The 17,353-nt window shown below is 37.9% G+C and overlaps 1 protein-coding gene across 2 annotated transcripts in view; it reads left to right on the top strand.

Moving 5' to 3' along the window:
• The window catches only part of EPHB1 (EPH receptor B1), a 429,850-nt gene that overhangs the window by 291,362 nt on the left and 121,135 nt on the right, over positions 1–17,353 (top strand). For both annotated transcript variants that reach the window (XM_060768006.2, XM_067465922.1), the window contains exon 4: positions 15,523–15,678. In XM_060768006.2, coding sequence (XP_060623989.2) covers positions 15,523–15,678 — 156 coding nt within the window. The remainder of the gene's footprint in view (positions 1–15,522; positions 15,679–17,353) is intronic.

The raw sequence follows: 17,353 nt of genomic DNA, 5'->3' as shown, positions 1-17,353 counted from the left end.
ATTTATTCAATCTGAAGAGAAACCAGAGTATGAATATAAGTGGTGTTTTTAGCTGATAATATCGCAAGCCCTAATAAATACCCTAAAAGGCACCAAACCCTTATCTTGGATGCTAAGCAGAGGCAACCCCTGGTTCCATCTTGGATGGGAGACCAGTAATGAATACCAGATGATGTAGCTCATATTTTAGAGCAAGAAATGCAAAGCCTCCTCTGAGTATTCCTTGCCGAAGAAAACCATATGGCAAATTGAAAACACATACACACATCAAAAGGGCACTGGAATCAAATTTTATGGCCTGTAACCATGTGGCTAGGGGTGTAATGCTTCACTGATTTTCTTCTCAAAGGAAACAATGAATAGGACTAGCAATTTCCTTCCTGCTCAGAGAAAGGTTTTTAAAAATCATGCCATTTTTCAAGCTTTTCTGCAATTTAGGACATATTCTGTATAAAATTTGCTTTTTCTGCACATAACCTCTGTGCAGAGATAGCTCTGATTTAGATAATGCTGTTTTCTAGGCAAAATAACTACTGTACAAATTTAACTGTGAAGATTCTTGTCAGTCCAGAATTTTTCAAATATTTGAAACATTCTTTTCTGTCCTTACATAAGCCAAAAAAGCACTTAGTTAAAAGTAATCTAATGGATGATTCAATTTGTCAAAATATATCAGGAATCTATTAATTCATCAGCCAGGCACCATCTGATTGTTGTTTTTCCATACAAATATTAAGTATACATGTTCCTAAATGTAGCCTGCTTTACCCTTGTTGAACAGTTTGGGACATGTTTTGTGACACTCACAAGTTCCACTTGAGCTGCTGCTGCTATCGTCTGTCTCAGTCAGTCAATAGCAAAGCTACATAAAAGAGAGGAAAACTTATACTCTCAACAAAGTTTCTAAGTAATGGCCTACTATAGTCACCAAGAGTGCATCTACACTGTGGAATTAATGCATTTTGACACCACCGTAATTGCTACAGCTCAATGCTATAGAATCTTGGGATATGTTGTTGATGAAGCACCAGCCCTCAGTGGCAAAAAAGCTAAAGATCCTTTAAAACTATAACTCCCATGAGTCCATAGCATTGAGCCATGATAGTGGTGTCAAAACACATTAATGGACCCTATGTCTGAGCAAGACCTGTGTTCCTGAAAGTTTCTTGTTCGAGTTTTATCTCAGCAATGTACTTATTCGGTGGCTCTAGGTGAAATTTATCTGTTTTTGTTTTCTTTAGAATTTTTTTATATATTGTTTTTCATGAACTCTCTGAATGGCTCACAAGGGAGTTTTAGAATATAGTTAACAACAGAAAAATAATAACTAGCAAAACAATAAAGCCAAAGGGGGAATGCAAACAGCAGAAAGAGCAGCAAAGACAGCATGATAGCTGTAATTTAAAAGCAGGTTAGCTATTCTTTTTTTTTTTTTTTTTTAAACCAATAAAATGATTTTAAGCTACCATATCCTTCAACTGCCACAGTCTGACAAGGACAATCTTTGCCATTCCATTTATTTAGCTGCTCTTAAAATACCTGAGCTTTTCTCTTGCACTCCCACTTTTCTCCCTCTGTTCTCAACTTACTTCAGTTGCTATAAATTAAGTTCAAAATGCAGAAGTAGCTTGCACTCAATTAGGTAAGAATCTTTCCCTTTCCAGTGACCTAAGGCAGAAGCAAACTACAGCAGTCTCTCCTATCTTGTTTGTTCATTCCCATTAATGACTTTTGCCTTCTTAACCACAAATATAGATGTGTCTTGGCTAGACTTGTGCTGATTTTTATCTGTTAAACATTGGACAGTATAAAATACCAGCCTTGACACCAAAGAAGCCCTCTGGGGAGACCTTTCTAAACTATCAGAAGTGTGTACCCCCAAATACCAGCAGAGCATTAATCAACTGTCCAAGGTCCATTAGTTCAACAAAGAGGCAAACATCAACAGGATGTTTGTAGGCCAAACACGAGAGTCCAGAGAACAAGGTTGAAATCGGAATCCATAAGCCATGATACAAGAGTAAGTCCAGAATTCAAGAATACAAGATAGTTTCTAGAACTGACATTGCAGCCAGCAGCAAGGTGCCACCCTTGGGCTCCTTAAATTCTAAGTCCACTGGCACTGGCTTTCTTTTCAAGTAATCTCAAGGACCTATGTAGCTGAGGCCTCTCTTTTCACAGGTTCACAAAAGCTAGAAGAGTTAACTCTTCTTCAGCCTGCTCAGAAGAACTCGCTTTCCCTTGTTCTGCAGGCTAAGAAGTAGTAGCTTCGACCCAACCTGTCCCAGTTTGGAGTCAGTATAACAGAATTCAGTGGGTGTCCAAGTATATATAGGATTGTGCTATGTAGTACTTAGAGCCTTAATATCCTAAAACAGAGGTCATCAAACTTTTAAAGCAGAGGGCCAATTCATGGTCCTTCAGACTGTTGGGGGGCTTGAAAAAACAGAGCTAATTCCTATGCACACTGCACATATCTTATTTGTAGTGCAAACAACATGAAAGAATAATACAGTATTTAAAATGAAGAACAATTTTACCAATATAAACTTACCACTATTAGAATGGAGCCCCTAGTGGTGCAATGGTTTAAACTCTTGTGCTAGCAGGATTGCTGACTGATAGGTCAGTGGTTAGAATCCGGGGTGAGTGAATTGAGCTCCCTCTGTCAGCTCCAGCTGTCTATGCAGGAATATGAGAGAAGCCTTCCACAAGGATGGTAAAACATCTGGGCATCCCCTGGGCAGTGTCCTTGCAGACAGGCAATTCTCTCACACCAGAAGTGACTTGCAGTTTCTCAAGTTGCTCCTGACATGAAAAAAACAAAACCTGATTTTGGCTGATGAGATATTCTATTTAATTAGGATTGTTGTTGTATGCCTTCAAGTCATTTTAGGCCTAGGGCAACCCTAAGTCTAAAGTTTAGGACAGGAGCAGGTAAATGGCCCTGGAGAACCATATCCAGCCTGTGGGCTTTATTTTGGGGATCACTATCCTAAAGGCACAGATCCCTTCTGATCTTGGAAGCTGGGCAGTATCAACCGTGTTTAGCCTTTGGATGGGAAAATGAATAACAGGCATTGGAAAATACCATTTCAGCAGAAGGAATTGGCAAAACTGCTTCTGGGTATTCCTTGTCTAAGGAAACCCAACAAAATTCCTGGAATACACATATACACACACACAATGCCCCAGACTGTTAATTTAAATTCATACCCTCACACACTTTGCAACCCTACTTTCCTATAAGATAATATGCAAAGCAACTAGCTATATTTATGCCTCTTCTTGTACTGTCGGTTCATGGGAACGTACAGGAATTTTATCAGTATCTATTTCTGTTCCGTAAATGTTTCACAGTCAAGGTATTTAGTCTCAGTGTGTAACAAAAAAGCCCAAAGGGATACAAACAAAATAACAATTTCTTTTTGTTGTTGTTGTTCTCACCCTTATCCAATATTAAAGCTGTTTCTTACAATACCAACTTTCTTCAGCATGTTTGTGCTTCCAAGACAGTGGACAAGAAATAAATATGTGCAGACACAGACACAGAAACACACACTATATATCATTTCCACCCACACTACCTAGAAAAGGGCATTTAGTTCTTAACTAGTAATCAGTGAAAGAGAAGAAGTAAGTTCATCAGGTGAAGGTGGCAATAGTGGCATTTTGCTATGAAAATTAAAACCAGTACTTTAAATTGTGATGAGAAGCACGGACTGGGAGCCAGTATGGTTTTTTCAAATCTGGTAAAATATGTTCCATATGGCTAATCCCAATCAAAAATTCTGCTGCTATGTCTTTGAAGCATCTGAAGCTTCCATTCAGTTTCAGATACTTAAGTGTCATAATCCAAATGGGATATTTTGCATGGTATGGACAAATAAGCAATTCTTTTTTCTGATCAGGAGAGGAGGGAAACATGTTCTGTTTTCTTAACATCAGATTCCCTGTCATATAGGCATACTACTATTCCAAGATTAGCAATCTTATAAATTTGTGAGAGATTATTTAATTGCTTGAGACAGATAGATAGACAGACAGACAGACAGACAGAAGTGGGAATTATATTATTGAACTGCAATTCCTAGCAGCCCTGGCTAGCATAGTCTATAGGATTGTGCGCAGATGCCGCTTCCTGCACCACCTGCAGCACCTTCAGGAGCCCATAAGAGGGAGTGGGCCCCTGGTACAAAAATCATTTTAACACAAAACAAGCAGGAGCCAATCCCAACTTTTTGGATGCTTTTTGTGAGCATGTGGCACTTGCCTCCTTGCTTTGGAGAGTGCATGTGTGGCATGCAGGCTGATCGCCTCCCCTCCCCTCTGTAGGAACATCAGAAAAACTTGCCTCCTTGCCTTGGAGTGTGTGTGGCCCCTGGACAAGCGCCTCCCTTCCTTTCTATAAGAAAGAAGAACTTTCCTCCTTGCCTTGGAAAGTGTGTGTGTGGTGCCTAGCCAAGCACCTCTCCTTTCCTCTGTAAGAAAGTCAGAAGAATGAAGAGCTTGCCTCCTTGCCTTAGAGAGTGCGTGTGTGGCACGTGGCTGAGTGCCTCCCCTCCCCTCCCCTCTGTAAGAAAGTCAGAACTTGCCTCCTTGCCTTGGAGAGTACATGTGTGGCATGCAGGCCCAGAAAGCACATGTGCTTGCCTGCAGCTGAGTGCCTCTCCTCTAGAGAAGAAAGGCAAGAAGCCTCCTTAAAGTGTGCACCTGCCTACAACTGAGCGCTCCTCCTTTCTCCTCTAGAGTAAAACAGCTTAAATGCCTAAAATGATGGGAAGGGGAGCCTGGGAAGCCCCTGCCCCCATAATCGGCCGATAGAAAATTGATTTTTCAGCACCTCAGAGCAAAAACAGATATCTTCACTCCTGATTTTGGGAGGCTTCCCAAAAATGAATGGGGCCCCAACTGAAAGTTGGTACATGAAACAGATCAAGGTTTACCTCCAAAGCACAACCTGAATAGTCAATGCTTGGGAACACTGGCAATTGAAGTCTGGAGGGTCCCATATTTCCAACTCTTGATATGCAAACTTTCATGGGGTTTTTTTTTAAGCCTTTGCCTATGTAGATTCAGGCAAGAGGTCTTTGAGTTATGTTTTCTGAAAGAATTGCATACAGATGTTCTTGGAACATCATTACTAACTGGATGTAACCATTACAATTATTGAAACTATTTCTACTCCATAAAAATGTATTTCTGTCTTGTTGCCTGTTCTTTTGCCCCATGCCCTCCACAACTCAATCTTATAACAGCAACGAAGACTAGTTTTTGCTATTTTGGTCCCAGCATACTTTACCAAGTATAATCTAACATTGGACCACGTATCAATGATTTATCAAGTCTGTACTTGCTGTTTTGAATTGCAAACACCATGGCAATAACATCTGGCCTCATTTTTGAAATGTCTGGTTTTGTCTCCTCTCTTCTACATACTTGTACTGCTAAATATGACGAAGAGATTTGTAGAATGCAGAAGCTTCACGTTTTGGGGATTTTGGTTTACTGCATTTTGGCACTAAAGCTATTGCTTGTATATTTTATTTCCCCAGATGAATCATCTATCTTTATTTCAAAAATATGTATTGCTTGTTTTTGTTTGGTGTATATGAACAGTTCTGAATACATGTAATAGGTTTCCTTAAGGAAATATGGATGTTATTAATTTAATTTAATTTAATTTGAGAGATATATACTCTGCACCTCAGTGAAATTCCCAAGGCAGCTAATAGATTTAAGAGCACAATTATGTCCTAGGCATTAGGGAATGCTTGAAGCATGCAAGAAGCTACTAGTAATGTTAAGAATTCTTGAGTAAAAATGAATGTAGTTTCAGAAAAACTGGACAATGCTCACCTCCAAAGCTAGATAGCGCAATCTTGCTGTCTGAGGCAGAGTAGCAAATTGCAACTCCTCTTTCTTAAGATACATAGCACATGAGGCCATCCAAGATATGTTTTCACCAGTTGCATTAAATTTCATCTTTGGCAGTAAAAATACAAACTAAGCAACTAACCATTTGTTGATTTTTATGTTACTCAGAATTTGTTGTAAGGTAAATACAGCCTTGTGCCTAACACTATTGTGGGCAGGGTGAGGAGTGCGGGTGGGGGGTTTCTTATATCCACCTTGTTACAGATGTTCTGTATCCTTTATCTGAAAGAAGCAGTAGACCTGTATGTGTGCTCTGAATTAGAGGTTAAAGGACTCCAATAAAGATTAGATGTCCTGCTATCTTGCAAGGAAATTGCATCAAAGTGGTTGCTCCAGCTTGCTCCTGTTAATTTCCTCCTCTTGGCTGTCAGGAGACGTCTCATATCCTGATACAGCAGACCAGTGATAAGAGGCACTTCCCATTATCTCAATCATTATACTGTTTATGAGATACCTATTATATTTCTTTGGGAAGTAATGTGACTGTAAATGAAAGAATTGGAAGTGGAGGAGGGCTAGGAACTCACCCTGCTCCTGGCTTTGATGACTTTTATACATAAATAAATTGGAGGTGAATACTAGTGATGGTAACGATAATAAAATATTTGTGTATTTTGCTCCAACATTGTTTTATGTTAGATTCCTGCCACTCTCTTGTGTATTTCATTGCACATTAACTGCAATATTATTTGGAAGCTTGTTTTTAAAGTTTTCAATATATTAGTTCATTTTAAACTTTCTTTTAAACTTCAGTTAATATGGGAAACTTTCCAAAATGTTTAAAAGTAGAGACTATTCCAACATTAGTACAGCAATTTCTTTCCTCTAAAAATCCATCATCCTTTTAAAGCTATTATGTTCTTCCAGTGCTTCTAGTTGCCTGTCTAGTAAATGAAATAGAATATTGTCAATGTAAGTTGATGCTTCATGTTATTTAAACATCATGAGGGATTTTAAAAAATAAAAATGCCTTTCCAAAATCTTGTTGAAAGAGACTTTCTTTCTAATTTATTTTGCCAAGTATGTCTTGCAACATATCTTCCTTTTCTGTTAATTAAAAACAGAATATAATTGATAAATTGTAATCAATATCTGAGAGCAGCATGGTATAGTACTCTGGTTCCCAATGTGGGGCACACACCCCACCGGGTTGATTTTTTGGGGGGAAATTTGAGAATGAGTTTTTAACAGTTAAGTTTTTTACATTTCTTATAGTTCTAGGGGCCCCATATACAGTATATATTGTGACATACATACTTTAAAAATTAAAATCAGAATGTGCACAGCAGTCAGCTGTGACAATGAAGAGATAGAAAGCCCACTAACAGAGAGGAGTGGTGAGACCATTAACTAGAAAGTGCATGATCACAGAAAAGGGAGGCCACGTTCATTCCAGATACCTCTACTCCTCTGTGTTCTTTTCACATTGCAAGTTATACAAAATATATACAAATGTATTTTGTTCTGCATATGAATGTAAGCAAAAAATCTGTGAAAAAGTTGTTATTCTTTATTTGTTCAGTCACTTCTGACTCTTCATGACCTCATGGACCAGCCCACACCAGAGCTCCCTGTTGGCTGTGGCCACCCCCAGCTCCTTCAAAGTCAAGCCAGTCACTTCAAGGATACCGTCCATCCACCTTGCCCTTGGTCAGCCCCTCTTCCTTTTTCCTTCCATTTTCCTCAGCATCATTGCCTTCTCCAAGCTTTCCTGTCTTCTCATTATGTGGACAAAGTACTTCATCTTTGCCTCTAATATTCTTTCCTCCAGTGAGCAGTTGGCTTTTATATCCTACAGTATGAACTGGTTTTATCTTCTTGCGGTCCAAGGCACTCTCAGAATTTTTATCCAGCACCACAGTTCAAAAGTGTCTTCCTTATGGTCGAGCATACAAAGCACAATTATTAATTTCATAGAAAAGTCAATATTTTTATATGGAAAATATTTTAAAAGAGTATCAGCCACAAGAAAATTAAAGTCAGATGACAGGATATTCTTGCATATTCAATGAAATTGGACACTTAAGTGCCCCTGAATTCTATGCAGATTATTCAAATCAGTTGTGCCTTGAATATTACTACTGCCCACCTGATAGTGGTTCTATCTTTATCTGAAAAATGTCACCACGGAAAGGTTTGGGGGGTGGGGGAGAAGGCATCAGGATTTTAGAGATGCTTAGGTGGGGCATGGCCAAAAACAGTTAGGAACCACTGGTGTAATGTTTTGAACATTGAACTACAACTTTGGAAACAAGGGTCCAGATCAAAGCTTGGCCATAGAAAAACCCACTGAGTGACCTTGGGCAATTCCCCACTCTTTCAGCTTAAGAAGAAAACAAAATCAATCCTCCCATCCTGCTGAATATATATTGCCAAAACACTAAATGATAGGATTGCCTTTGGGTCAGTATAAATTAGAAATCATTAGAAGGCACACAACAACAACAATCATTGCATAAACCTACATCCAACGTTACACTAGTGGAAATGATCTAAAGTTAATGTTCATCACTAAGTCTGGTTGCAGAGTCAAGGCTTCACTCGTAGCCAAGCCAAATAGATTGAATGGTTTTATCTTTTCTCCAATCTTGCTATGAGACCTGTGCCCCCTTCCCTTTTAAATTAAATTAGTGTCATCAGGATATTTTTTTTAGTTTCCCTTGGGATTTTGTTAACAAAGAGTAACATCTGTCAATCATTAATTAATGATCAAAAATTAAAAATGCCTGTCTTTAGCTAAGTATTTTTGAAAATACACATTTTGTTTCACAGGTAACACATTTTCAGTAGTATGTTACAAAAGAAAATAAGGGATGCCTCTATAAGTAGCCTATTATTTGCCCACTTGGGAGGTGAAAGGCTATTAAGACCCTTGAGAAAACCTATATAGGCTCAGTCTCTACATAAGCAAAAACAAGAGACTGAGGAGAGACTGAAGACTTAAAAACAAAGCTTGAAAACAGCCCGTAGAAAATTAGTTCTTTTGTCTTGCAAGTCAACCCAGCACACAACACAAGCTCTCACTCCAGTTTTAAATGACTTAATTTATATTCATAGGTATGGGTTGTTTAGATAATTAATTCAATACGCGTTTTTGACACTTGATTCATTTTCAAGGGGAAAACCTGTACTCTTGATTCCAATGCAGTACTGAAATGTCTAACCATGTCATGATGGGTAGAATAAGATAATAGAAAATCTTCTATTGAAGGTGTAGATAACTGAATGCAACATCTATGCAAATCTACTCAGAAGTAAATAAATAGTATGTGCCTATCTCATACACTTTAGGGAAATTCAAGCGAATTCAAATGTCTTTCCCACTCTTTCTCTCATTTATGGATCCAAAATGTATTTCCAAAGCATGAGTATTAGCTCTGATTTCCCTAAACTTATTTTATCAATAACTGTTATTTTGCATCAATAGAAAATTCATGGATTGACATGGCAAAATACATCTTCACTTCAGTGTCATTCAGGAGATTTCCTCCACAACTAGCCATCCTGTCTAGCTATGGGGATGAATTTCATTCAGCTTGATAAAAAATCACCAGGTTTTCATTTTCTAAATCAATCGATGAGCTAGAACACAGTTATACTTACTTAGGTATTATTTGTTCTTCTCAGAATTTTGTGATGCAGCTCTCTGAAGAAGAACAAAGAAATGCCACAGCAATGCTTACAAATTGTTCATGTATTAAAGAAAATATATAACTATCCATAAAATGTGTATAATAGTAGAAAAATAATAGAAATAGTATTATGTTGAAGAAAATCTCTTGCAGATATCTACGCATGAGGCATACAATACTGTCTTTAGGGAAGTATTAGCACAAAAGTAGTTAGATTTTAATACAGATTTTAACAAAAATAATCACAGACTCATGTGGAGACAGAGTAGGAAACATTTAAAATAGCACAAAGATTAGAAATAGGGAAATTGGCAGATTTATCTATTCTTTATCATCTCTTCAATACCCTGCAGAGAAACTTCTACTGACAGTGTTCACTGTTATAATCTTCCAGCTATATATGTGCAGTCTAAGGAGAGAAAGTATTTCTGTCCATATTTTAAAGGACAAAACATTTGTAATAGAGAAAGAATTGGATTTTGTTGCGAAACTTTGGGTTCTTCTGTTTGTAAGGTTTTACTTGTTCATTTCCTTACTTTGGAATCCATCACATTCATACTTAAGACCTCTATTTTACTAATGTGGAAATGATTACTGCAAGGCTAGCAACAAATTCAACATTGTTGAGTCCAAGTTCCTAACCAGTTCCTTAGAAGGTGCTCTAGAGGGTGACCACTACTGCCCAGAGAATTATTGGTTGCTCTCGCACCTCTTTGGAAGAACTTTATAATTCCCATTGCCTTAAGAAAGCTCAAAGTATTCTTAAGGATCCATTTCACCCTGGATTTTTAAAAATTATTTCCATCTGGCAGACTGTATAGGATGACAAAAACAGGGACAAATAGGCTGAGAGGTAGCTTTTATCGTAGAGTTGTGACTATATAGAACTTATGGTTTCACACTGGCGTGGTATTAGAAGTTGTGAAATAGTGATTAGAATCTGGAAGGATAGGTAGTTTTTTTTGTTTTTTGGGGTTTTTTTTTGTTATTCTACATATATAATGTGATTGGGGATAGAATTTAATTTCATTGTATAATGTATAATGACAATAAAGTTATTCTATTCTATTTTACTCTGGATATGTTATTCAAAACTAGAGAAAATTTTGAAGAGACGGGCTCTTAGATTATAATGAAACAGAGTAGAAGTGGAGATTGATATTACACCAAGTATCATAATTCACATGCTGCTGTTATTGTTGTTGTGCACCTTCAAGTTATTTCCAACTTATCATGAACCTGTCATATTTTTTTCTTTTTTGGGGGGGCGGGGGGGGGGGGGGATACTGAGAAAATGTTACTTGCCCAGGGTTTTTGTAACCCACCACGGATTTGAACTCTGGTCTCCAAAGTCATGGCCTGACACTCAAGACATTATGCCACACTGCCTGATTAAATATATGAACTAGAAGAAAAAAATATTGTGCCATTTTTGCATTCCTCTGAATTTTATATAGGAGTTTTCTAACAAAAATGCTGAGAAGAATGCCTGTGTTATGGACAACTGAACACAAAAGTGAAAACATTAATAGAAATCATACAGAAGAGTATAAAGGAAAATAAATGTAAATCTGCTAAGTGTGTACAAATTTTGGCACAAATCAAAATTGACGGTCTCAAGCAAACTATTATACTGCTCTCTCTCGCTCTCTCTCACACACAGACACACAGAACATATATAAACAAAGTTAAAAGGATTTTTGTCTTGGTTCTTACATTTTGGTTCCGTACATCTGAGTGTATTGTCAAGAAAAAGGAAATTGACATTTGGACTCTAAGGCCAAGATTCTGTATCTGTACATGTACTGTTAATAACTATTAGATGAGTTACCTTGCACTTTCACTGTTTTGGAGTTATGTTTCACTTCTACTGCTAGTGTACTTATGTTCCATTTCCATTACTAGATGAACTTTGTTGTGCTTTCAATAATAGAAGAGGTACATGTTCCACTTCCCCAACCTCAGTACTGGATAGCAATATGTCGACCAAATGTACAATAGGAACCATGCACATAGCTATCATCATGTAGCATAATGTACGGCCACATGCACCATGCACATAGGAACCATGCACATAGCTATCATCATGTAGCATAATGTACGGCCACATGCACCATGCACACTATTCTCTACCATTGCGCATAGACAAGATGCCTGCATGAGGTGTTCCTTCAGGCCATTCCTCCACTGCCCTATATTCCAGGATCTGATCCCATATTATCTTCTTATCCCATATTATCTGACAGTGTAGACTCACATAATCCAACTCAAAGCAGATAATTTCAGATCTGATCCTGGGATATAGGGCAGTGTAGATCCAATCTTAGGCTGAATCTACCTTGCCCTATATCCTAGGATCTGATCTGAACCCAGATTATCTGTTTATTCCAGATTATATGGTAGTGGAGACTCATATAATCCAGTTCAAAGCAGATAATATGGTATCAGATACCAGGATATATAGGGCAGTGGAGATCCAGCCTCAGTGTCATCTTCATACATAGACATGCTGGGCAGTTGCTTGGGGGCCTCACAACTATAGTAGGCCAGTGCTAATCTTTGTGTGGATCAGAATTTAACATTCATTCTCCAATCACCTGCCTCAGCATTCAAATCTCTTACTAAATTGGTAGAAGGGAAAAATTATGACATGTAGGGGAGAGTTGACATGTCTACACTCACAAGAGAAATTTCACTCTTTATATTGCTTGCAATAAAGATGTACACTTCACTTCCTTTCTTGTTTCTTCACATTTTTCTCTTCTATGATATTTCATAGATCTTTCTATGATCTTTCTTCTTCTTTCTCCTCCTCCACCCAGATGTATGTGTGTGTGTGTGTGGGGGGGGGGGGAGGGTGTCTGGGGAAAAAGCAAAAATGGGACCTGGGGTATATTATGCAATGCATAAAGCAAGCCGTCCTTGCTCATGCATTTGCACCATTGATGAGAAAAGAGGGAAGTGCCCTATCCCCTTTGATCAGAAGTTATCTCCTCTTCTCCCTCTCCCCTTTTTTATTCTGTTCTGTAAGCAAAGCCCCAGTGTCCTGCTTTGCCTGAGGGCCTATAATGCTGTTAATGCAGCCTTGCTCTTCATCTGATGATTGCACCTTGTTAAAAAAAATCACTCTACATCCATAACACAAATTGTGTATATTACTAGTAGGATGCTATCCTAAATATATTCTGACTGTTGACAGAAAACAAGCACCAGCTAGATGATTTGTCTTCTAAGACTATTGTTCCTCTGAGTGTGACCAAAAAGACATATAATAAACCATTTAAAGTTCTGGAAATCTGTCGTGTGTGTCTTTAAATTTAACTGGATTCTCCAGTCTTTCAAATCCCATTTTCTCATTTCATTTCCTTTCCATTAAAGAGTTCCAAATTTCTGACTGAAGCAAATAGAAGCTGTCTTCCTGGAGGACTGGCACTTTATTCAGTTTCCCTTTTTTACACTTTTTGGAAGCTAGCTCCTATTTTATCATCAACTGAATTACACAGGGAGTTAAAAATATAGTTTTGAGATCCACACATAGCCCCCCCCCCCCAATCCCTCAATCTATTGTTTTTCATTTACATAGTACGTAATACAAGGAAAACTTCTGGGGAATTCAGACATAGAACTAATCAGCTTTGGACTGTATATCTCCCATGTAAGTTGGAACAAGAAATTCTCTTTGCATCCTTTTTGTATTTAGGATAACAAGCCACAGAGAACAGTTGATTAATGAATCCTTGCACGGCAAGGATTAAAGCATTGTTATCACTCTAGCTAGAGAGGGCTTCCTATTTATGAATTAATTGCTAGCTTCTGGTTGAATAAACTCTGAGGCGTCCTAGAAACACATTCACCTTGACTATAGTCTGTAAGGAGATAATCAAAAGACACTTCAAGTTGTTGTTTTGAGTTTAGAGCCATTTTGAATGAATGATGGAACTATATTAAATGCAAGCTGAAATGAATTATTTGAACAACTGAGGGCTAGAGTTAAGTAGAACTCTGCCAGATATTCTCTTACCCCCTCATCATAATATCTAGGCAAAAATTATATTAGTTGTAAACTTTCTGAACAGAAATATGAGCAACAGGAAATAAATATCTTTTTTTTTTTTAAAAGTGTTGTATTACATCAGAGATTTGGCCCATGCCATTTGGTTGATTCTGCTTGGCCAAAGGATCATAATTCTAATAGCCTAGAAGATCAATTATAGCCTCAATCTAATCCTCATAGAATTAACTGTATCATAAACACTATTGCTCTATTCTGTTTAATTGGCATTTTTGGCAGAGGAGTGTTTTTTTTTTCAGGCTGAATTTAGCCAAGCCATTGGTATTCAATGTTCTGAAAAGGCTGTTTCTAGGTTTCAGACTTAACAATGCTAATGTGGAATGATGTAGAGTGGGCAGAGGCAGAATATCTGTCTTAATGAGATGGGTCAGCTGAAATGGGCTGTTGACACAAGTCCAGTGTGAAATCTTTGCATAATAGCCAGTTGTCTGCATAGCTATATTAGAGTAGGAAACTTCGAAAGTGAAATAAATTTATAAAGCTAAAACAAAGTTGAGAGGCATTATCTTGACATGGAATTGTCTCATCAAATCATAATGATGGATGACACACCATTAAGGACAGAAAATCATACAGCTTACTCTCATTTAAACAATTCTCTTCATTCTGATTGGTTGTGGGTGTCTGGTTTGCATAACCACTGAATAGTAATATGTCTTTGCATGCAGAAGATCTAAACCATGTGACAACAGTTCAGATGGTTTACGACTCTTCCCAACTATTGTAATGACTAATATATATGGCAGTCTTATAATGGTGGCAAGAGGGAAGGATGCACCTCATCACACTTACCTAACAAAGTGTCCTAGGATGCTTTTACCCTGGCTTCAGGACAGAATCCCATGCCAGCCATTACATAATATTGGCTGAGGCTCCACCCTTAACTGGGGTGAAACTGTCATAGGAGGCTTTACCACATGGCTCCTATAGAGCCAGCACTGGGACTAGGTGCTTGGGTGACACTTAACCCTGTAATGGGAAATGCGTTGCTGAGAGCCAGCTCCACGTAGGGTGACAGATTTGCCCCACTCCCCTCCCCTTTTGCCCCTAGTGCCAAAATCAAAAATGAGGAAGACTTAACAAATTAGTCCAAATAGATTCCAGCTGCTAATGATATTTAGTATGACTTTACAACTGTGTGAAGACTTCAATCTGCCAATAATTAAACAGTAGAAATCTGTAAGCCACCCAGTGTGCAGTTAAAAATATCTGTCAGCCTAGAGATTATCTTTTTTATCAGTTTGCATGGATTAGTACTTCCATTTCTGTCACAGAATGACCTGTAGAATAGATCTGGCAAACAGAACTGTGATTTGCAACTGGTACAAAACTTACAAACTCATCAAACACTAGCCTACACACTTTTGGTGCCTCAAATGTTTATAACTATATTTGACCTGCTGATTACAAAAAAATTGCAGTTGTTTTCCCCTATCAACTCTATTTTTTAAGAGACAGAACACATGCTATCTGTCTACCAGTTACCAACTGCTCACCCATAGAAAATGATGATAGCTATATCTAAGAAACTAGAGATGATGCTGTCTAGCCAATGCAATTTTCTGAATCAGCACCTGAAAATATCCTCAGGAGCAGACCTAAAAACCAAGACATGAAGGAAATTTTGTTGTTGGTGGTCTGTATAATCAATTCACAGTCAGTCTTTAAACTAATCAGTTCTATTCTGTTTCCCAGGTTTCTACTACTTCATTTTTAATTATTTTTATTTATACAAGAATGCTAAACGCTATGTTCTTCTTGACTGTGATAATAATTTAAACTTCTAAAAGTTAACCTTGTCAAATTCAATGAAACATTTACTATGTCTCTAACTGAAGAAAGTTGATGATCATTAGACATTTTATCTTTCCTTCTTTCCAGCTTGCCCTGCAGGGATGTTCAAGGCCAGCCAGGGAGCAGGAATCTGTACGCAGTGCCCTCCTAACAGTCGCTCCACTTCAGAAGCTGCTCCAATCTGCACTTGTCGCAATGGTTACTACCGTGCCGACTTTGATCCATCAGAAGTGGCTTGCACAAGTAAGTAGTAACATTTGCTATTGGAAGCACGTACACCTCAAAGCTCTTCCCTGCCCTATGGTCTGTGCAGAAGAGTTGATAAATAGAATGCATATCTGGAATAGCATCTTTGTATGATGTTACCTCAGTGGAACCATTCTTCTTTTTCAATTTAAATTCAAATTGGTTTTTGATATAACTGAAGTAAGTTGATTATCTACCTCCACTCACACACTACTTCCAGATGTTGCCTTTCCCCACCCTCTTTGGTGATCCTACATGCAAGATACTAACAGAGATGTTTCTGTATTAGTTCCCAAAACAAACATAATTAGAAAATCTTTAAAAATGAAGTTTTTGAAGACTATTCCAGGTGTATTCAGCACAAAATTCATATGTATGTGACTATGTGTGGAGTTTGCCCAAAGAATAAACCATTCTATAAAAATTACATTTTCTGAACAGAAAATAATATTTTTGCACAGAAATGTTAATTCTCATGTAAAATAAAAGTTTCTTCCACAAAGTACTATTTCGTCTTCAATATATACATAATTTATACTTGTTTACATGCACACTTATGCAAGGCATTTGTGGGGTAGAAGAGACAAAGTATAGAAATAGTTAGAAATGAAGAGTCTTTTAGATAACTTCTCCATGTTCTCCAACTCTCACAGAAAATCTTAAGAAATTATATTATCATAACCATAGTATGATATAGTTACATGAGAAATCATAGATCATCCAGTCCAAAAAATGCAGGATCTCCAGCAGGTGGTTGTGCAGCCTCTTTTTGAAGATGTCAACTTGGAGACTCTAGGATCTCTCTAGGCAATTGATTCCATTGATAAACCACTCAAGCTGTTCTTTCTAATATTTAACTACCTCCTCTCCTGTTAATGTCAAACCATAAAACCTGGTCCTATCCTCTAAAGCAGTGGTTCTCAACCTGTGGGTCTCCAGATGTTTTGGCCTTCACCTCCCAGAAATCCTAACAGCTGGTACACTGGCTGGGGTTTCTGGAAGTTGTAGGCCAAAACACATGGAAATCCAGAGGTTAAGAACCTCTGCTCTAAAGCAGCAGAGAACAAGCCTGCCTCCTCCTCTCTGTGACAGCTGAACATGTCCAACCTCTTCAACCTTTCTTCATATGTTTTGTTTTCCATATCTCTTATCATCCTTGTTTTCTATATCCTTCTGAAAATGAGGTGCCTGGAACTGAATGAGGTACTCCTGATGGGGCCCGATCAGTGAAGAATAAAGGAGGATTATAACTTCCCTTAGTTTAGAAACTATGCTTGTATTAATGCAAGTTTAAAAAGCATTCATCTTTTTTAGCTACAACATCACTCTGCTTGCACATGTTCAACTTATGAACAACAATGATCCCAAGGTCCTCCTTGCATATTGCTGCTGGGTTATGTATCCCCCCCTCCTACACCTGAGCAATTTCTTTTGTGACCCAAATGTATAATTTTGCATCTATCCTTATAGAATTTCACTTTATTATTTTCACCCAATTTTCTAGTTTATTTTGATCAATTTGAACTCTGTTACTATATTCTAATGTGTTAGCTTCTCCCTCTCAGTTTCGTGTCATCTGCAAAGATGATAAGGACTCTCTCTATCCTTTCATTTAAGTCATTAATAAAAAATGGCTGGAGAGCAGAACCCTGGGGCATCACACTTGAGACTT

This window comes from Anolis sagrei, chromosome 3 (genome assembly GCF_037176765.1).
Source record: "Anolis sagrei isolate rAnoSag1 chromosome 3, rAnoSag1.mat, whole genome shotgun sequence".
Taxonomy (NCBI): Eukaryota; Metazoa; Chordata; class Lepidosauria; order Squamata; family Dactyloidae; genus Anolis; species Anolis sagrei.
This window is presented reverse-complemented; position numbering and strand designations above follow the sequence as displayed.